Raw genomic sequence first — 22,642 nt, 5'->3', positions numbered from 1 at the left:
CCTCTGCACTGATGACCAGCACATACGTGGTACACATATGCACATGTAGGCAAACACTCATACACATAAAATAAGTAAATCTTAAAAAAAAATATAATTTTCAAACTATGTATTATCATGGGAACATGTACTTACCGCTTACACATTTTCTTTGGTACTGACATATTCGTCTCGGTACTCTGAAATAACATGATTTTTGTCTTTACGATTTAAGCTAATTTAAATACATTAATAGTCACTCATTCTTTAAAGTGTTTCAAACACTGAAATTAAATTTACAAATCAGAATTTGTTCCTCCACAGTTCACTTCAAAATAAATCAAGCTCACTCCATTTCCCAAAGCTGACTGATGAAACACTTCCGCACTGACCTCAGGCACATGCTCTAACCTAGCCTAAGCAGTAATGTAAATTTTTCTTTTTATTCATTTATTATCTTAAAGACAAATAAGATAACTTATACACACTGTTACTTAACTGTCTTAGTTAGGGTTTCCTGACCAAGGCAACTCTTATAAAGGACAACATTTTATTTGGGCTGGCTTACAGATTCAGAGGTTCAGTCCATTATCATCAAGACAGGAAGCATGGCCGCGTGCAAGCAAGCAAGCATGGCACTGGGTAATGAGTTCTTGTTCCAAAGGCAGACAGAAAAAGACTGGCTTCCAGAAAGCTAGGAGGAAGATCTCTCAAATCTCACCCACACAATGACAAACTTCCTCCAACAAGGCCACACCTCCTAACAGTGCCACTCCCTGGGCCAAACCATCACATTCCACACTCCCTGGGCACTATAGGCTGGTTCAAAAACATGGTCTCAAACACATGAGTCAATTCAGGCCATACTTAGCCATAGCATAATGCAAAATACACTTTGCCCATCTTCAAAAATCCCAGTCTGTAAGAATCTCTACAATTTTAAAAGTCCAAAGTTCAAAGTCTCTTCTGAGATTCATGCACTCTCTAAACTGTAATCCATTAAGAAAACAAAATAAAAAGGCAAATCACATACATCCAACATCATGCAGGATATACATTACCATTCCAAAATGTCATGGTAAGGAAATACTGGACAAAGCAAGACCAAAAACCAGCTGGGCAGACTCCAAACTCAGAATCTCCATGGCTGATCTCAAAGCCGTCTTCAGATCTCCGCCTCCTTCATCTTTGTTGACTGTAACAAGTTTCCTTCTCTTGTGCTGGTTCTACTACCTGTTAGCAGCTTTTCTTAGCAGGTATCGGACAGCTCTGACATGTCTAACAACTTGGGGGTATCCAACACTCCTTCAACCTCACAGCTTCTTGTTCCAATGTCTGGGACCCATGCATGATCTTCTGGGCTTCTCAAAAGTGCTGGCATCATTTCCCCAGCGCTGCCCTCTGTAGCACTGTAGGCACTGGTTGATCCACTCCACTGCTGCTGCTGTTCTTGGTGGTCATCCCATGACACTGGCATCTCCAATACACTGGGGTCTTCCACTGCAACTAAGCTTCACTACTAGCCTCTCACAGGCTCTCTTCATGGTGACTCAAAATCCTCAAATCCTCAAGCCTCAAATCCTTTGCATGACCCCTTCAGTCCTGACCTTTGACTGCAATTGAAGCTGCACCTTCACCAATGGCCTTTCATGGCCTCTTACAGGGCCAAGCCTCAGCAGCCCTCCATGACTCCTTCATGATCAAAAGACCTGGGTGACTATTACACATTAACAAGTCCAGTGCAGCACAAATTACTACCTTGGTTACCTCTGGAACACAGCTTCTTTGTGCTCTCAGAAAATACTTCCCAGAAGATTTCACCTCAGTGATGTTGGTCTCTTCTTAACTGCTAATTTCTTAGCTCCAGCTAACCAGAAACAATTGTCCCAGTAGTCTCCTCTCCTCTTGTCTCAAAACTCAGAGCCACATGGTCAAAGCTGCGAGGCTCTGCTGCTCACTGGGGCTGTAACGTGCCCTTGTACTGTTGCATTATCTCTAGCCTCCTGTTTTCCAATTCCCTCACTGCCTAAACTTGGCTGTCCTGAAACTTGCTCTGGAGATTGACCTTAAACTCAGAGATCTGCTTGTCTCCTAAATTCTGGGATTAAAAGTGTAAACCACTACACTTGGACCTAAGCTTTTCTCTACTTGGAACTTGCTCTGTCCCAGGCTGGCCTTGAACTCAGAGATTTGCTTGTCTCCGACTCCTGGGATTAAAGGTATGTGCACCACATCTGGGTCTAAGCTTTTCATGGCCATTATCCCTCAAGAACGGGATCAAAAGCCTGTGTCTTCCAGCCTCAAGATCTGAATCACAAGTGCCCTCCATTTCTGGATTGTAGTTTATTTCAGATTAAAAGTCCAAATGAAAACAATAACCAAGTCCTTGTTCAACGGCAAAAGCTTAAGTTTGGCTGGGTGGGATCTTGCCCCAAGGTCACCGCTCCGTATTCCATTTAATATCCTTCATTCCACTTCCTGATGCCCTTTTGCTCTTTTATCCATACATTTTGTATTTTTTCTTTCTATGCTTGCTACTTTTCATTAAAATGCTCTTCATAAGAGTAAACTTTAATAACCACACACCAGAATTTATACCAGGCTCTTTTGAGATTTCCTCTGTCAACGCAATTAATCTTAATCTTTCATCTTAGCCTCAGGCAGACTCTTTGGACAATGGCAAAAAGCAGCCACATTCTTTACCAAAACTAGAAGAAGAGTTTCTAGGCCACATATTAAAATTCTTCTCCTCTGAAACATCTAGAGCCCAGACCCCACAGTTCAAATCACTCACAGCACCAATGTCTTCCATATTCCTTCTAGGATGTCCCTTAAGTCCCAATTAAAGCATTCCACTGCTTTCTAAATCCAAAGTCCCCAAATCTACATTTCTCCAAACAAAAACATGGTCAGGCTTATCACAGCATTGCCCAAGTCATTAGTACCAACTTCTGTCTTAGTTAAGGTTTCCAATGCTGTGAAGAGACACCATGACCAAGGCAACTCTTATAAAGGATAACATTTAACTGGGGCTGGGTTACAGGTTCAGAGGGTCAGTCCATTATCATCAAAGCAGGAACATGGCAGTGTGCATGCAAGCACGGTGCAAAGAATGAGCTGAGGGAAATACATCTTGTTCCAAAGGCAGACAGGAAAAGACTGCTTTCCAGGCAGCTAGGAAGAAGGTCTCTCAAATCCCACCCCACAGTGACACACTTCCTCCAAGAAGGTCACGCCTCCTAATAGTGCCACTCCCTGGACCAAGCACAGTCAAAGCACCACATCAACTAAGAGACACATTTCTTCCCTTTGAAGCACAAAAAAATGGAGTTTTAATCCGCATTTGATCTGAGCCAAAGGTTGAGAAGGAATATTTATCTATGATAAGAGTAAACATACTGGCAACTGTGGGCTTCACTAACAAAGATTTTGTTTCTAAGTTCCTGAATAATCATCTTAGTGCCATGGTTTTTCTAAAGAACAAAATGAATTTCCAAGGGAGGAAGTAGACACACACTAAACAAATCAATAAGAACTTAATTTTCTTTCCCAAGAATTGTTGAGATCAAAAAGGACAATAATTGAATTATGATTCACTAATACACATTTTAATCCAGTCAGGCAGAAACCCATTTTATAATTAACTCTGTAATTTTTATGAATGTTTTCTTTTCTCATCTGGATAGGACATACTTACCTGGGACTCCTCTGCACTCTCGGACACAGGTGAAGTGGTGTGTGGATCATTATCTAATAATAAATAAGTCACTATGAGTCTTTATTGTGTGTTAACACAGATAATTTAGATAATTTAAACTTTAAGATACACCCAGAGCATTAATTAAAGAAAGAAATTTATAGTCAGTATTATGAGAAAATGCAGTCAAGGAATAAAACTGGTAGGAGTTAGTTGTTCTCACATAATATAGAAACCTCAGAGCCGAAACCTGAAATACAAATTGGCCAGGCTCATTTCCTCTGAAAAGACTACCTTCAAATACAGAGCACTAATAACGCTGTCTGCAGTGATGTGGAGGGTGACTGACCTGTCATGTTCTTCTACCTTTCAAAGCACAAAAGGATAAGAAAAGATAGAAAGTAAACAGGTATCCCCACAGTGTTTCTTCCTCCCTCTACAGCTAATGGATAGTATTAGATTTAAAAAAAGAAAGAAAGAAAAGAAAAAAGAAAGAAAAAAAAAGCTGCTACTAATTTGGCTTGCTATTTAGGTTACAACTATAAAACAACACCTGATATTGATTTTTTTTTTCAAAAAAATCAGGCTCATTTGCTCACTTAAAATAAGATGTCACAAGAAAATTATAGCAGAAATATGGGTGTGTATATTGTCTCTGAATTAGTACATAAGAAGTGTGATAAATGAGAAAGTTAAGCTATGCCTCAAGAGTCATTCCATGAATTCAGAGTCATGTTAGAAAGCTATTATCTTAAAATGCTATAATGAAACTTAGCATCAACAGTAAGATTTTAGAATTAACTTTGTATAATGCTGGGTATTATAAAAATTTCAAACATTTTTATTCTGTTAACTTCATATTGCTTCATTTAATCTGCTTATTACTGTGATTTTTATTAAAAATACTGTATTGACATTGGCTGTCACCTATCGTTTTGTTGTCATGTTGAGACTGCTGGTCCTGGAACTGTTGGGACACAGTTTGTGGTAAATCTTCATACACAGCTTCTTCTAGCCATGGGAAACAAATGACTGCAAGATACCAGTGAGACCTGTTGAAAAGAACTGTAATCTTAATAACAGACCAATCTGAACAACGTAGAAGAACTTTCTAGAACTACGTTTGTACAGGAGATATGATAACCTTTTTACTTATTGTGAAAACATCCACTATAGCAACTCATATTAGATGGAGGACATGTTCCACATCGACAGCCACAATTCCCAAGGCCGTGAACAAAACTTCACCCTCTATCTACCTTCATACATTCACCATTTTCTTGTCAAAATCTCTATTAATAAAAAAGACCCATAACATTACTTTTTTGCATTAGAATTTTATTCTAATACAATTAACTCAACTGCTTTAGTTATTATAACATCAGAGACATTTTTCATTTTTTCTACTAAAAACTTAAGTGACTTCTGCATTTGTGTAGCCTTTTAACTGATTATACCTCAAGTATTTTTCTTAACCCTTGACTTGTTTTTAAATAATCAAAAATACTTACGATTCATTTACAGGTACAAAGATGTAGTCCTTATTAAAAATATTTATGTGACGAGTCCATGTTCTCACTCTTCTGTGTCTCCTCTGAGCCACTCTAGGAAAATAAAAGACAGATTTATTCTTAAATTGTAATTTAAGTCAGAACTGACAGGTAAAACCCTTATTTGAGTTATGGAATTAAAAGTCACCTTTTACCCTTAAAATGCCACCATTTTCAAAGTATGAAATAACATATCTGAAATATATTTGATTGTTCTCACATCTGATTACCAAAACAGTAATGGGATAAACAGAGTAAAGGTGGCGGCGCACTGCTAAATGCTTTTTAGATTCCAAAGTGGCTCAGCACTGAGCACAAACACATTCAAACCTAGTTTAGTTCTTCCTGCTCTGCTCCACTTAGAGATAATGCAGACTATCACCAAAGCTTTACGCGATTATCCAACTGCCCTGTGGTACACATTAACACCTAGTGGAGGAGGAGAACTGAGGGTCTTCATCCCCCTTCAATCACATGTAAGGAAATGGCAGCACACAGTTAAGTGATCCGCTGGCCCTCGTCCACTCTCCTTCCAGCGGGTTTCATATTCCTTCCCTCAGAGCGAGTAACACAAAGAGCCTGAGCTGTGCAAACGAATGCACAGTCTAAAGGTGAAGGAAACACAAAGTGATTACAGGCATGAGACACCACTGCCCAGCTTTTCCCTCAGTCCCTAATTGTAAAATATCCCCAATTAAATACCTAACCCTTCTCCCTAGTTAGTAATAGGCATTCTCTTCTGTTGCTCCCATTATTTTCCAGTCACTGCTCAAGGAACTGGAGATAGTGAGGAAAGTAGAAAGCGTCTGACCTCACAGAAAGCTCAGGATGACCAACAAATAGGAAACAACACAACTCTCACTGTGAAACACAAGGGCTAGAAAAGATTTCAGAAGAAAACGTGAAAGGGCTGAACATACTTGAAAACTGTTGACCAAAGTATGGTAAGAGAAGAGTGTCGGGAGATGAGTTTAGGGAGATGAGAAAAGCGGGTCCTTGTGCGGGAATGAGTGTGCAGGTAATCTTAGTCCACGGGTTGTATAAGCTGGGCCTGTTTTATGAACTGATACTAAAGTGGTCCTCTCTTGCTGCACTGCTTCTACATTATGTCTTTTTAAAACTAGCTTAAAGGGATTTTTTGAATATTAATTATTAAGACACATATCAAACTGCAATGGGGGATGTGTGTGTATGTGTGTGCACCCGCACATGCGTGTGCATACATGCACACATGTATATCTCACCTTTCCTACACTATATCATTCACATAACAGTTGTTTTTTACTTTTATGTGTAATCAGGTACATATAAGCTAACTTTTTCAAGCCCAGTGTCTTAGTTAGGATTTTTATTTCTATGAAGAGACACCATGACCAAGGCAACTCTTATAAAGGACAACATTTAACTGGGACTGGCTTACAGGTTCTGAGGTCCAATCCATAATCATTATGGTAGGAAGCATGGCAGCATCCAGGCAGGCCTGGTGCTAAAGAAGGAGCCGAGAGTTCCAAAGGCAAACAGGAAAAGACTATTTTCCAGGCAGCTAGGAGAAGGAGAGACTCCTCCCACTCCCACAGTGACACACTTCCTCCAACAGAGCCTCACCTCCTAATAGTGCCACTCCCTGGGCCAAGCATATTCAAAGCACCATACCTAGTAATAGGCAGAATGTACATTGATCTACTTTCACATCTTCACACTGAGGCACGCCAATTCACATCTTCACACTGAGGCACGCCAATTCACATCTTCACACTGAGGCACGCCAATTCACATCTTCACACTGAGGCACGCCAATTCACATCTTCACACTGAGGCATGCCAATCTACCACTTCCACTTGTAATCTTATAAGGTGGGATTACTTACATGATCTCAGTAATGTGGGATTACTTGTATGATAATTTCTATATACACAAAATAGAACTGTATGGCATCAGAAATTATAAATAACAAATTAATCACTAGCATTTTTCCTTCAGTATGTCCTCTCCTAAACGTGATTATCAAAACTATTTTCAAAGTAGATTTTCACTTTAATTCTGACAGGTCTTGTCCATAAATACAGAAACTAAACCAATAAGGCCACTTAAAGCTGATCATAATTCCAGCATGTCTGATATTACCTCAGTATACATTAGTTAATCAGTATATACTATTAAAAGAACCTTCTGTTATTCTCATAAATGTTCCAAATTATACCATAAATTATGTCTTAAACACTACAAACACCTGAAAGAACTAAACTTTGGAACTTGAAAACTGCATTCAACAAAGTAAATCTAACTTAATTTCTTTTAGTTTTCATTAATAAAAATAGATATTATAAATAATGTTTTATATTATTATAAATTATTATTTCTCTTACAAAAATACAGCAATTAAATGATTCTGTTTAACATGTGACTTGAAAGCAGGCAGCCCTGTCTGCTCCCAGGGCTGACCTTGTGCCATAGCTCTTGGTGCTCAAATCCTGCAAGGGGTGGGGAGTGGGGGCCCAGGAGTACTGACACACCTGAGAGCACAGGTGACACCACTACTCTGCTTAGAATTACCTGCTCAGAGCCCTGGGGGGGGGGGATTGAGGAGCAGTATGGGGTAGGATAGTCCTGTATCCGACTGACCCAGAGCTGACCCTGTGCCACAGCACTTTGTACCGAGATCGCACCAGGAGAGAGCTGGTCCGCCACTTCTGCTCACATTCCTGGCCCAAGAGGAACCAGAGGGCACTATTGCCCTCTGGATACAGGAACCTTGGAGCAGTCAGAGGCAGGACCCTTCCGGTTTCTGCCTGAATCCAGAGCTGAAAGCCAGACACACCTAAGAGCAGAGGTAAGACCAACTCTTCTGCTCCAGGTGATGCACCTGGAGGCTTCAGGACACACGTGCCCAGGAGCAGCTCTCTGTTCCAGATCCAGCTGAAAGAAAACAGGTCTACAGGAGTGCTGACACACAGGCTTACAGGAGGATCAAGCCACTGTCAGAGACAGTAAGACCAGCTAGCACCAGAGATAACCTGATGATGGGAGGCAAGTACAGGAACCTAAGCAACAGAAACCAAGACTACTTGGCATCATCAGAGCCCAGCTCTCCCACCACAGCAAATACTGGATATCCAAACTAGAAAAGCAAGATCTAGATTTAAAAATCACATCTCAGGATGATGATAGAGGACTGTAAGAAGGGCATAAATAACTCCTTTAAAGAAATACAGGACAACACAGTAAACAAGTAGAAGCCCTTAAAGAGGAAACACAAAAATCCCTTAAAGAAACACAACCAAAAAGGTGAAGAAATTGAACAAAACCATCCAAGATCTAAAAATGTAAATAGAAACAATAAAGAAATCACCCTGGAGATAGAAAACCTAGGAAAGAGACAGGAGTCATAGATGCAAAACTCACCAACAGAATACACGAGATAGAGGATCTCAGGGGCAGAAGATACCATAGAAAACATTGGCACAACTGTCAAAGAAAATGTAAAATGCAAAAAATTCCTAACCCAAAACATACAGGAAATCCAGGACACAATGAGAAGACCAAACCTAAGGATAATAGGTACAGAAGAGAGTGAAGACTCCCAACTTAAAGGGCCAGTAAATATCTTCAAGCAAATTATGGAAGAAAACTTCCCTAACCTAAAGAAAGAGATGCCCATAAACATACAAGAAGCCAACAGAACTCCAAATAGATTGGACCAGAAAAGAAACTCCTTCAGTCACATAATAGTCAAAACACCAAATGTACAAAACAAAGAAAGAATATTAAAAACAGTAAAGGAAAAAGACAGACAATATTGCGGATGCCAAGAAGTGCATGCTGACAGGAGCCTGATATAGCTGTCTCCTGAGAGGCTCTGCCAGAGCCTGACAAATACAAATGAGAATGCTTGCAGCCAATCACTGGACTGAGTACACAGTCCCCAATGGAGGAGTTAGAGAAAAGACTGAAGGGCCTGAAGGGGTTTACAACCCCATAGGAAGAACAACAATATTAACCAACCAGACCCCCCCCCCCCGAGCTCCCAGGGACTAAACCACCAACTAAAGAGTACACATGGAGGGACCCATGGCTCCAGCCACATATGTTGCAAAGGATGGCATTGTCCAGCATTAATAGGAGAAAAAGCCCTTAGTCCTGTGAAGGCTCATTTCCCCAATGAGTAATCGGGGTAATGCCAGGGTGTTGAGGTTGGAGTGGGTGGGTGGGAGTGGGAGCATCCTCACAGAATCAAGGAGAGGGGGTATAAGAAAGGGGATAACATTTGAAATGTAAATACATAAAATATCCAAGAAAAACAAAATTATTTAAAAAATAAGGATCTAAGTCCAGGCCTACTAATTCCTAGCTATTTGTCCTTTTCTAAATATTCAATCCTTAAGTAATCCTTTTTTTCATCTAAAGAATGAAAATAGGGCCTAGAGAGACGGCTCAGTGGTTAAGGGCACTGGCTGCTCTTCCAGGGTCCCACATCTTCCTGGAATGCCAGGATCTGCATGTCACCTGTGTGTAACACCAGTTCCAAGGGATCTGATGCCCTCCTCTGCTCTCCATGGATACCAGAAGACATACATGTACACAAAGAATTGACATGTATTTTATTGTTCTATGTACCTAAAAGCACTGAGGAGGAAAGAAAATAAATATAAAAATCACCCATGAAATTTATAGAGTGGAAGAGAGATGCTTAGTAACTTTAAAAAATAAAAGCTCCCAGGATCTATTCCTTGAGTTCTAATACAAATTGTTGCACATGGAGCAAGGGTTTGTTAAGAAGTCTATCCTATTATAGCTACCTGAGTTTCTGTTATCTAATAAATAATAACCATGTCTTCATTTTTCTAGTCCAATCTACTACTCAAAAGCATTAATACTTAATAATAAAAAATACTAAATAGAGAAATTTAGCAAAATTGTGCAAATAAGAATGGTGTTCCAATAATTATAAAACTTAATGAAATAGTATGTCAGCAAGACATACTAACCAGAAAAAAAGAGCTCTACATGTTTATAACAGAGTACAACAGGGAAGCACACATTTTTAAAAGGCCCGTGAGGAAATGGAGATGAGCGTAGTGGGAACTGCTCCAGCCCTGGGGTGCAGAGCAAAAGAGAGCAACAGCGCCTCCAAGTGGAAGGTAAAGGTATAGTAGCCACATCCAGTAAGACAGTCTTGACTGGTTCATTCCTTTCTCTCTAACTTCTAGGACCCACACTGGTCAGCAACTGGATATGGGGCCTACAAGAACCAACCTCCCTCTTACAGAGTGAACAGAGAAAGGTAAGAAATGGTTCTCTCAGTGAACAAACCTGTGACCTGCAAAATGCCTCCCTTGGTATTACTACAATGAAGCTACTTTACTACAAGCATGAAAATAGCAGCCTTCTTTATCTTAAAGCTTAAGAGTTAGAGAGCTGGCTTGGCTGGCTAAGGCACCTGCTTTCAAGCCTGGTGAGCTAGTTCAATCCCCAGGACCCACATGGTAGGAGAGTGGATGGACTCCCTCAACTGTACCCTGACCTCCACATGCATGCTGTGCCCATACACACGATTCTTTTAAAACCTCAGTTACATTAGACTGACTTACGAAAGATCTGGATTATCTTCTGTTAAGTTATTTTCCTTTCTTGTCAAGCATTTATAGAAAAAGCTACTAAAAATGTGGCTTCGCTCAACAAGTTCATCTGATGCCTTCTCCAAAAGAAGATACCTGTAAAATAGCAAGCGACAAAGGAAACTGTGTTTAGAATTTGCATGGTTTTCTTCAATTACCTTATTAATAAAAGGTAATTAATATTGAAAATTACTGTTATATCCAGTTAAATGCAAAGAAATTTTGCATTTTTCCATAATTTGGGTTTTCAGCTTCTCCTTTAATTATCTTTTGCCTTTCAAAACAATCGCTTAAAGTACAAATTGCCCACTTATTTAATAAATACTTACCAAATCACTAACATGTTATTAAGCACATTTATACTGAAGACAAAAAAAAAAATAAGCTACGAGGATAGTTGCTGAAGCATAAACCAAATAATCATGTGATAAATGCATAGACCTAGAAAACACTTAGTAAGTGGAGTATTTCCAGGTTAAATTCTTAATCTACTTCCATATTCAAGTAATTCTTCAGTGTCACTTTATTACTCGCTTAGAGATTATAGCTTTCATAATCAAAAAATTGCTGCTATTGATAGTCTACTCAGCCATAATAGTTTAATAATCTTAGACAGCTCAGTAGCTGAAGCACACAGAGTTCTGGAAAGGAAGAAGTGCAGAGACAGAGAACTCAGGACAGCTTGCTTGCAGCTCCTCACGTCTTCCACACAACTGACCTGTGTGTCTGCATGTGTGGGAAGGGTGCAGGAAGTATGGTAGGAGAAACATTGTGACAACAGGGAATGGCAGACAGCATTCGCCAAGTTCGTGATACTGGGCAAGCCTGGAACTCATGAGACAGAAGAGGCAGCACTTGGTGGAGCTTCCTTAGTAACAGGAGTCAGTTTGTCACTCTTGTTCTAGCAGACGATAAACACAACTGTATCTTTAAAACCAAACTCATGAAACTACCACACTCCTTCCAGATAATGTAGCTATGTCTCAGAAAACTGAAACACTCCAAGAAACTCAACAGTACTCAATCTTCCTTTAAAAAGTATCAAATCTGTAAAGCTACAAAACATGACTCACAAAGAAGAGAAAAACAGCACCTGATGCCAACCCATAATTTACATAGACCAAGAGGATTGTATTCCCATGTGGAAAATAAAAAAGGCTAAACTGAATTTCTAGAGACTTTAAGGTCTATGTCTATAAACTTGTGATAATGTGAGATCCCAAGCCTTTGGGACTAGAAAAAAATAAAATTATGAATAAAAAGGGCAGTCTAAACATTAATTCTTATTTGAGAAGGATCTTTAAGAAATTAGATATTTCAATCAAGAGCTATAATTTTTTAGTCTAGGGATACAGTATAAAATAAAAACTGAAACCAAATTTCCTCTGCATGAAAACGTTTTAGGAATTATCATTGCTCTTGGTTGTGTTTTGTTTGGACTGGTGAGTCGGTCGGTTGCTTGCTTGCTTGCTTGGTTTGTACAGGCTGAAGCCCATGAGAGTTCCCTTACGCCTATGCTATCTTACCCCTCAGAGTACAAGCTAACAGTCTGAATAAAGCAGGCCATTGCACGAGACCGTGCCTCTTCTGTCAGCTCCATTCTCTCAGCTCCCCAGGCTCCTGAGCGCTGACAAACAGTAACTTTATAGTCGTTTCTTTTCCATTCCCAAAGTGCACTGAATTCTGTAAATACTTCCTTTACCATGGCACACAATGTTCAAGAAGTACATCAAAAACTCCACACATAAAAACTAAGCCAAAACAGCAAGTGCTGACTCTTCTGTGATGTGTAATGTCTGTGGATGGTGAGAGAATGCAACTGAATTAGCCAGCCTCAGACAATGGCAGCAGGCAAAGCGCTCTCTGCATCTGAACTTTTGCCAGGTTACTTCTGACTAAAGTGGAAAATAATTCAGATAAAGACACTTATTTTCAAGAGGGCATATAGCTAAATGGCAGAGTGCTTTCCTGATATGCACAAAGCCCAAGGTTCAATACCAAGCACAACTGAAAAGAAAAAGATATTTAATCAGTTTCACAGTAATGCTTATGAACAAAAGAGAACATAATTATACTTACTTAAGGTAAAAGTCAATGATCACATCGTTAAGAAATTCTCCTTCTTCTAAACATTCCAGATCTTCATTAGTTACTCCCAAGCCTCCCTTAGTAGGTGGTGGAGGATAAACAATCAACCTTTAAAAAATAAAAATAAAGTTAAAATATAAATTATATTATATACAAAATTTGCTTATATAATATGCGAAGTTTTATATAACTTATAGTAATATATTATTAATTAATTTCTCATATGAAACAGATGGTAGGTGGTAATATCCATAGCTAAACTCTATACAATAGAGTATCTGCTAAGACATAACAGATTATACTTTCATACATTTTCATAAATCTCTACAATTCAAATTTTCCTACATTATACAAATCTTTTGTGTAATATTTATCTTTCAATAAGTGTTATAATAAAGTGAAGATTTCCCAATGCTCCAATTTGCACTTCTAAATTTGAATGTAAAATGAATTCTTTTGCATTCAGAAAGGCCAGAACTCAAAACACCATTCAGTCTTTCTGGTGGCCAGGAGATAGACAGTATAAATGTAACAAGGCAGCTTTCCCCTAAGAAAATGCTTCCGTGTATATGTGACAGGACGTAAACGAAAGCATGAGACCCATCACTACCAAAGAGTGGTGGATGACAAATGACAGCCCATAAGCATCTCCTGGCACATCCTCTTAAAAGGTACACACAACTGACTGGATTCCAGGCTATAATCTCAGCATCAGTAGGGGATCGTTTGATGGGCAAATGCAGTAATTTAATAAAGCTATAACTGTACTAGAAAAATGTCATGAAACCCAGTGACATCCACAACTGATCTCATCTTGGTATCAAAGCACCTAAAAAAGAAAACTGAACATTTAAATATAATTTTATAGTTCCTATGAACTAGTTATTGCCTTTTCCTGTGCTTTCAATTGCTTAAAAAAGGGAGAAAAAAAGTTCTAAGGTATAAAAGTAATCTCCAATGTACAGAATATTCTGCCTTACCACCAACAGAAAACATATGAAAGATAATCTATCAAGAAGCATCTTTAAGGGGTTGGGGATTTAGCTCAGTGGTAGAGCGCTTGCCTAGCAAGCGCAAGGCCCTGGGTTCGGTCCCCAGCTCCAGAAAAAAGAAAAAAGAAGCATCTTTAAGGGCTGGAGAGATGGCTCAGTGGTCAAGAGCATGGACTCCTCTTCCAGAGGTGCTGAGTTCAAATCCCAGCAACCACATGGTGGCTCACAACCATCTGTAAATAGATCTGATGCCCTCTTCTGGTGTGGCTGAAGACAGTTATAGTGTACTTATATATAATAAATTAAAAAAAAAAAGTGCCTTTAAAAAGAGACCTAAATAAACACCAAAGTACTTAAACTGAGAAATACTTTAATAAGCAAATTTATTTCCTTATTATATATTCACATATAAGATGTACAATTTCTTTTTGTTAAGATGTACAATTTCTAAAACCATACATTGCTACTCCAAGATTTTCAATAAACTCTTGAATGTTTCCAAATTGTGGTGAGTCATTTTTTCATACAGACACAAAATTAAATGAAATGATGCCTATCATTTTCATGATAATTTGCATGTCCTTCATAAACAATACTATTTCCATCACTAGCCAGGAGCACAACAGTAAAACTCAAAGCATTCCAGCAGGAAAACTACTCAAAAGCAGCATCGGCATTAGTAAAAGCTACTAATATGAACAGGGCAACCAACAGGATATGGCACAGTTCTTACTTCTGAACGGGTCCGGTGTTCCTGACTTCTCGCCATTCTTCATCTGGACTTGAAGTAATAGACAGTGAGTAGCAGCCACTGCTTTGTTTATGTAGGAAGGTGTAAGTAGGCTTGACAGCATCTGCATTTGAGGGCTGGAAAAAAAAGACTCTTGTAAGTACATGAAAACAAACATCAATTTTGAAAAACAGAGGTAAAATCTGTATTTGTAACTGAAAAAAACTACAACTAAAAGAAATGAATATCAAAAAATAACAACTAAACTTATAAAATTCCTATGCATGTATAATCAAATAAAAAATACTATTGATCAAGAGATTTCATATATAATATAATGGAATGGCTAAAGTTTAAACCTAAAGTCCTACTTCCAGGCATGAGTTCCACAATTAAAGAAGAAATCAACTTTGTGTCTCAAAATAATCAAAACAATATGATGAAAAAAAATAATCAAAACAGGTAGGTAATACTATGACAAACTAAATTTAAAACTAAAGAGAATGAGCTTATATCAGAAATTGATATTCCATTATTAAACAGTAATATATAAAGTTGCATATAGCAATATTTTCTGATTCATCTAACACTATTATGTTATTTAACACTATTTATAGGCTTTAAAGTAAAAGAGCCTCAGGTCATACTTCTACACACATATATCTATCTGTGTGCCATAGCTACTTAGGAAACACTTTTCCTTCTAGACATAAATGACAATTATATAAGCTATAAGTATATTATCAATCTACAAAAAGACAAAATTTATTTTATTTGATCTACCATTAACATTGTGCATGTACGGGTGTTCATGATGCATTCATTTTCCACAGCATGCGTGTGGAAATGGTTCTCTCCTTTCAGCCCTTTGTGGTTTCCAAAAACTTGCACAACAAGCACTTTACCCAATAAGCCCTCTAAAAGTCCCCTAAATATCACATTTTTAATTACTATTCCTTAATATAATGTTACTTACAGAATGTTGAAAAAAGAAAATCCTGTCTATATTCTCTTAATCTTATTATCATAAACCAGTAAAATCTGACTATTAGAATATTAGCTGAGGACTTCAGCCTGCTCTCACTACCTTTCTTACCAACACCCTTTTGATAGTGTTGTCTTATCTTTCAGAACCTTAGTAGTAGGAGAATAACAGCCACTTCTTTTAGGCCGTTGGTCCCCAGTGGGTCTGCCTCCTCCTTCACTTGACATCAGAGCTGGAATATATATTATTGAGAAGACAACAGGAGCAGTTTGCCCTGCTCAGTGTGACAGGGCGTGCCTTACTGCAGATGGTGCTAACTATGCTCACCTGTCTATGGTGCTGTCTCAGGTCTCTCCACTACAGAGTACTACTGTCGTTTTCTAATTTAATGGCTGTTTGGGGTAAGGGACTTGAGGTTATACACACATGCTACTTCTCCAGAGTTTTCATCCATTAAATTCAGAATGCATTCAAGACTCTGGCCAGCAAGAATCCTAAGTACAGTGTTTTAGTTATGACTTTGCATTTCACTTATCTTTTTACAGTTACTGAATTCTACTGTCAGAACTGTCCCCCACTTATTACTTCATTGGAGTCTTCGCCCCGTCTGCATCAGTACAGACCGGAGATGTTTATGATGTCCTTTGGTTACAATCTCATCCCACCACTACTGATTGTGTTGAAGAAACTTCCCAGCTTCTTATGCTGGTTCCTGTATGCTTTCAACAAGGAGCATTTTAAACAGTGGAGCAATTTTTATCTCCTACCCTCTGTCAATGATGTTAGTCACATGCTAACCTGAGACACTGGCTTCTTCTTCATGTCTGCACCAGCAGCAGCAGGGAAAGAGGAAGCTGAAGCACAGTAATAGTGAAGAAAAGAGATTTCTTGTGGAGAGAGATCCTGAAACAAAGGAAATGCCTGAACCCAGGGCAACGGACAAGAGAGCTGTAATTCTCCATTTGTCGCACCGATTTCCATCATAATATCTTTCAATTTCAATTCTTCTCTTTGTGAAATGGGACTATTTAACTCAAGGAAAATGAATTCATTGGCTTTTGCTATAAAAGAAAAAAAGAAACCAATTTTTATTTTAAAGGCAATTATAGTTACTCTAACAGTGAATAACAGTAAGGGTTTTATGTAAAACCCAACCAAGTATTTTGTAAGTTAGGTAATAACAGACAAGTTTAAATTTCAAAATAGACAGTTGGTAATCAAAAACCCAAATTCACAATTTTAGGCTCCTATTCTACCTCACTGGAATGAAATAATGGTAGCCTATAAAACTCTTTTAGAAAAAGTTACTTCCCATCTAACTTTGGGGATTCTCCTGGAATTTAAGAGTGATCTTCATACTCACATTGCTGGCTTAGCATAGGGTTTTCTAACTGGGTCTGAATGTCTTGAAGGTAGTTTGAGGAAACCCAGAGGAAAAGGATAGCATGGCTCCTCTTACTGTGGTCATCATCCTTGCTTTCCCATAACCCGAACCTCTTTAAACGTGCCGTGTCCACAGTCAGTGAAATCTCATTCATAGACACTGAAATAAATAAAGCAAACAATTTAAAGTAATCTATTTAGGAATACACCATCTCTGACACTTTCTTGATACACTGTATGTCTTAGTGAGGATTTCTGTTGCTGTGATGAAACACCATGTCCAAAGCAGTGTGGGGAAGAATATGTGTGAAATTGTCAAAGGACAAACTTAAGCTGTCGTCTAAAGAATGCTGAGTGGGAGAAACAGCCTGGCCTAGGGAAGAGCACACCAACTGGTTATCCAATGCCAATGGTCAGCCCTGAAGATATTCACATACGAGTAACATTACAAGGACTAAACAAGTTGCATTGGTATATATAAAAGAAAATGAGGCCATGAGTTTAAAAGGAGCAAGTGGGGTACATGTAAGTGGTGAAGGAAGGAGAGGGAAGGAAAAATTTTCATGTGGTGAAAGAACTTGACATCCTCCTCCACAGACACTTGCCCAGCCATGTTCCCTGCTGCTTTATTCAGAAGTGCTAGAAACAAAAACAACATAAATGTCCCACAACCAACAAATGGATAATGAAAATGTGGTACATATACACTACAGCTTAGTATTTAGCTGTTAAAAATAAATAGAATTATAAACTTTGCAGGTAAGTGGATGGAATTAGAAAAGATCATTATTGAGTGAGGTAACCCAGACTCAGACTTTATCAGAAAGACAAAAGTTGCACGCTGTCTCTCACTGGGGGCTCCAAGCCTCAAATCTGTAGATGTGAGTAGATTAGCCTTGAGTAACTGTAGAAGTCAGGAAAGTAAAAAGGGACCACTTCAGAGGAGCAACAGGGAGGGATGCGAGCAAAACTGGAAATGGGGAAATGGGGGAAGGGAGAGTGAGATAAATACAGAAGGAAGGGGTGGATAAAAATAACAGGACAGCTGAAAAAGTCATAAGGAATCATTATTAACTACCAACCTAAAAATATCTCTATACATAGTAAGTTTGTGTATAAATATGCACATATAGTTTAATGAAATTTTCCCATCTGAGCAGACAATACTCCCTCAAAGAACCAAAGACCATCTAGCAAAAACTCCAGCACCAGAGATGAGAAACCCTCTTTAGAGCTGTTGGTCAGAGTCATAGAAGGGACTCCTTAAACAGTACAGGCTCTGCCCATGGCTGCCCATGAGAGGTGGAAGGTTAAGTGTATACTGCTGAAGACACCATGCATTTCAGACAGAGCACCCTGAAGGGCTCTTCCCTGTGGTACCAAAAAGCACCATGCAAGCTTCCAAAGGAGGGAACCAACCAATAGCCCAACCCACCTATGATACATATGACCCACAATACCTAGCGCATGGCACAGGAATCCTAAGGGTAAATCAGTGGCATCACCCTTGGTGGTAACAAAAGCTCTCTCATGGGACTTAAGACCAGCCACCAAGAGGGAACTCATGCTTGGTTCTAGAAACCTAGCCAACTACCCAGGACCAGGGAAGTCAAGGAAGTTGGAGGAGAACTTGCACTCACATTTCTAAAGCAGCATAATTCCTAACTACATTTAAATATTTGTCCTTATGCTCACAGAGAAGTACATTTCCTACAGCTCATCAAGGAAACGTCTCTTTACAGCAGACAGAAACCATTGTAGAAAACCCACAACCAATTAAAACACAGACACGTGGATCACAGTCCAACAGATACATCTACAACACAAAACCTGCACCAAGGCTCAGGGACTATTATGGAAAGGAACGGAAAAACTGAACGATCCATACACCAGGGAGTTTGCCTTGATATTGTGTCTCCTAAGGATGGCAGAAGCTACCCAATGAAGTCTCATCAATACGACTGCCTAAACATGAGCTGAGCAAGGACAACACCACATTAGGTCTTAATGATTCGTTCATAAACATCTTAGTGTTTTCTAACAAGGACCATTAAATTACCGTGTCTTGAATGTTCTCAGTACCTAAATGGTAATCCAACTGTCACATTTACTACCATATCAGGCCACTGACTCTGCACATGCAGGAGCTGAGGAACTAAAACTGCTTCAATCACATCTTCAGTGTCGCAACGATGCTTCCTTTATGCGAGTTCGCATCTGTGCTCTGCACACACATTATTTTTCCTATTCTTTTTATAATTCACTCTCTACAGAGATTATTCTCTATCAGTTATTATTTTCATCACTAATTATTCTGAAATGTTTTGTTTGGGAAGAATGAGAAACTGTGTCCTTTATGCTGTGGGCACATCTCCACTCTGCTATACTGTAAGGGTAAAAGCTCTGTCTTTGCAGATACACACTATACATTTGTGTGCTCTTCTCTTTAGTTCTCTTTGCAGATACACACTATATGTCTGTGTGCTCTTCTCTTTAGTTTTTATCCTAATCATGTTCATTATAGCAAAATATTTGTCTATCAAACTTTTATTTTTGTTAATCCTAAAATCATTAAGAGTACTTTATATTTGATTTATAGTCATTAAAACAATAATATATTCTTTTGGTACTAGAAAACATTTTAAAGTTTTTTGGAACTGCTAAAACTGTTAACATGAAACATTATTAAATGGTCTTCACTTTACTTATTTTCTATACTAAAGACTGATGGAAATTTTGTGACATAATTTAAGAAATTTTCTAATCGATTACTTTATCCTCAAAATTACAGTGAAGAAATGTTATTAAGAGAAGATGGCTTACCTTGAAATGGGATTTTAATATACTTCTTTGTGAACTAAAGAAAAAATATGAAACAAAATATGAGTTACTACTCCAAATGCGTTTCTGTTCAAGTTTCTTAGTATTCAAGTATTCAGTATTAGTCAATTTTTAGTACTTAATAAAAGTACTAAAAAAAAAAAAAAGCAAAGAATTATCTCAATGTAAAGACTTAGTTTTACAGTTGTTTAAGAGTCCTTAACAGTGCAAGTAACTTTATCAAAATGCTCATTTATAAAAATTATTAAAACCACTAGGTGGTGGTGGCACACGTCTTTAATCCCAGCACTCGGGAAGAGTGGGCAGAGGCAGGCAGATCTCTGAGTTCTGTCTGGTCTACATATTTGCCAAAACTACAGAGAAACCCTATCTTGAAAAGCAAAAACAAAAGAACAACAACAAAAGGGTAAAACCCTACTTCTCAAAAGTAGGCTATGAAATTTTAAGGCATAAGACAATGTCCAAAAGAAATGCCAGGAGCCCACACAAGGCAACTGTCTCCAAAACAGATGATTATTCTCTTATGGATTAACCAAACTCACAAGTGACTACTGATCAAACCAAAGTTCTAATGCACTACTTCTTTGTAATAAAACATTAAAATTGTTACTACCTGCTGTGAACCGTCTGCCTTTAGAGACTAGCCAGCAACTAGGAAGATTTTCTTTACTTCACACAAACAATAATAACAAAAGTCAGCTGCTTAATAAAGAATGGCTACAATCGTCTAATAAGTCTGAGTTTGTAATTGTTATGCACCTGCCAAAGGACTCAGGCAGCAGCCCAGCCTCTTACCCTGACCAATCACTTCTCTTCTCTGTGAGACTCCCTCTGATTGAGGTCCTTGCTCTTTCTGATCACTGTACATCATTAAACTATTTCCTCTGCTTATCTTTCCTGTGTCTATTCAGTCTGTTACACTTCTAACTCTCAAGACAAAATTTCACACGTTTTTTGACAACTGCTTTTCCTTTACTTACAATCAAATCTGCCTATAGTTGATGGTAAGTTTCTCTTCTGATCAGGACACTTATGGAGCTGTTGACTACATCAGAGATAGAACTTGCAAACACAAGATAAAATTGAAATAGACAGCAAATGAGTTCTAGGCAAGTAACAGTGTCCAATGTCAACACAGGTTTAATTGTACTTCATTTATTTTCTTAATTTAAAAATGACTTCATATTATAATTTTAAAAGTACAAAAGTCATGTTCCACAGGGTAAGTTGGCCAGGGAAGCCTAATGTGAGGCAATGGGGGTAAATTAGCCAGATGCTGAATTTAGGGTTCAAATGCTGCTTCTGCTGCCTGTACTACCGCAGTGACGGAGTGATTGTGTCAGTCACTGAGCATTTCACAGAACTGCTGAAAAGGCCCAGTCAAAGGGCACTATTACCACAAAAGTCCATATCTAATTAAGATAATCTAATTTATTGTAATCAAATAGCTTGTTTGTTTTATATAACTAACATACTGTGGTATGCATCTTCCCTTCCCAAGTTCTGACATGTTTTACTGAGTACTTAGTCTCAGAAAATACATCTCAGAAATATAAAGGACTACCTCTTGAAAATGAATATAAAGTTGGCTTCTTTTTCAGAATTTATACAGACATAACTTCCAAATGACTGAGAAACGCTGTGCAATGATGTCTCTAGTGCCGACCTGCTTACATTTGCGTTCTCTCTTCCTTCCCACGCCATCAAACATCCTTGTTTCACTAAAGCCTTCCTTCCACGTGGCAAGAATCTGATCCTGACCTGCATCTCTGAATGTTTACTGTCACCGCATGTGCTCTACTCCCAGCGAAATGTTAATGCCGGGATAAAGTTCACATTGATTTGCAGGAGAGTAAAGCTGACTATTATAATACTATAATGCTGATACACAATACCCTTCGTGTCAGCACAGTTCTCTAACACCGTTTGTGCCTGGAAGTCTTTTCTGACGACCACAGGTGTTAACGGTTTTTTACAAAAGAAACTATATTTACTGCTGCACTCAGTAACTAATAACTAAACAAATGACCAACTCGAGAAAGCTGCTCTAATTTACATAACTTCCCATCATTCTTTTCCTAATCCAGTTAAACTGTAGCTATCACAATAGTGAGAAATTTACCTTAATCACAATAACGTCTAATATAGTAGGAACTCTGAAGTTTAAAGGACTAAATTTAATTATCTAATATATTTAACCTACCCAGAAAACCCAGCTCTTTTATTTCTGTTACAAAGAATCATGAACTGTGTCTGAAAAAGAATACATATAAAACATCTTTTGGAGACCCAGAAATTTTAAGACCTTTACCCTTTTCCCTTCTTATATGATTATAACTTTCAAAACTGCCTACATGTTCTTTCATCGTAATTCTAAATATCATAGAATCTCTCCGTCTTTCTTCATGTACATAAGTTTAGTTTGATTTATTAAATTGCTTTCCTGAAAGCAGGGATACATTTGTCTGTTTTGAGACAGGGTTTCAAGCTCCTGGGCTCAAGGATGCTCCTCCCTCAGCTCCCAAGTGAGACCACAAATGAACACTACTGCAGACAACTTAACCCAGTGACATTCACAGCAAAACACCAGGACAACTGAAATGAATGACAAATGGAAATCTTAAAAGATGCCCACTTCGAAATGAAAAGAGAAGTAAATTAACATGGCTGTAGTAAACTGCAAAATAGTGCATAACAACTATTTATGTACATATTACATACTCTGTGTGTGTAAGTATGTATGCACGAGGAATATGAAATTGTATATATTCCAAATTAGCA

At 38.3% G+C, this 22,642-nt stretch overlaps 1 protein-coding gene across 1 annotated transcript in view; it reads right to left on the bottom strand.

Annotated features, from left to right (window-relative positions):
* The window catches only part of Senp7 (SUMO specific peptidase 7), a 126,250-nt gene that overhangs the window by 6,035 nt on the left and 97,573 nt on the right, over window positions 1–22,642 (bottom strand). Inside the window, exons 11-20 of the mRNA XM_032900304.1 lie at window positions 19,844–19,877; window positions 17,001–17,180; window positions 16,436–16,698; window positions 14,656–14,789; window positions 12,922–13,038; window positions 10,816–10,938; window positions 5,188–5,280; window positions 4,604–4,728; window positions 3,677–3,729; window positions 136–179 (exon numbers count right to left, since the gene is read on the bottom strand). Of these exons, the coding sequence (XP_032756195.1) occupies window positions 136–179; window positions 3,677–3,729; window positions 4,604–4,728; window positions 5,188–5,280; window positions 10,816–10,938; window positions 12,922–13,038; window positions 14,656–14,789; window positions 16,436–16,698; window positions 17,001–17,180; window positions 19,844–19,877 (1,166 nt within the window). The remainder of the gene's footprint in view (window positions 1–135; window positions 180–3,676; window positions 3,730–4,603; window positions 4,729–5,187; window positions 5,281–10,815; window positions 10,939–12,921; window positions 13,039–14,655; window positions 14,790–16,435; window positions 16,699–17,000; window positions 17,181–19,843; window positions 19,878–22,642) is intronic.

The sequence above is a fragment of the Rattus rattus genome, chromosome 4, assembly GCF_011064425.1.
Source record: "Rattus rattus isolate New Zealand chromosome 4, Rrattus_CSIRO_v1, whole genome shotgun sequence".
NCBI lineage: Eukaryota > Metazoa > Chordata > Mammalia > Rodentia > Muridae > Rattus > Rattus rattus.
This window is presented reverse-complemented; position numbering and strand designations above follow the sequence as displayed.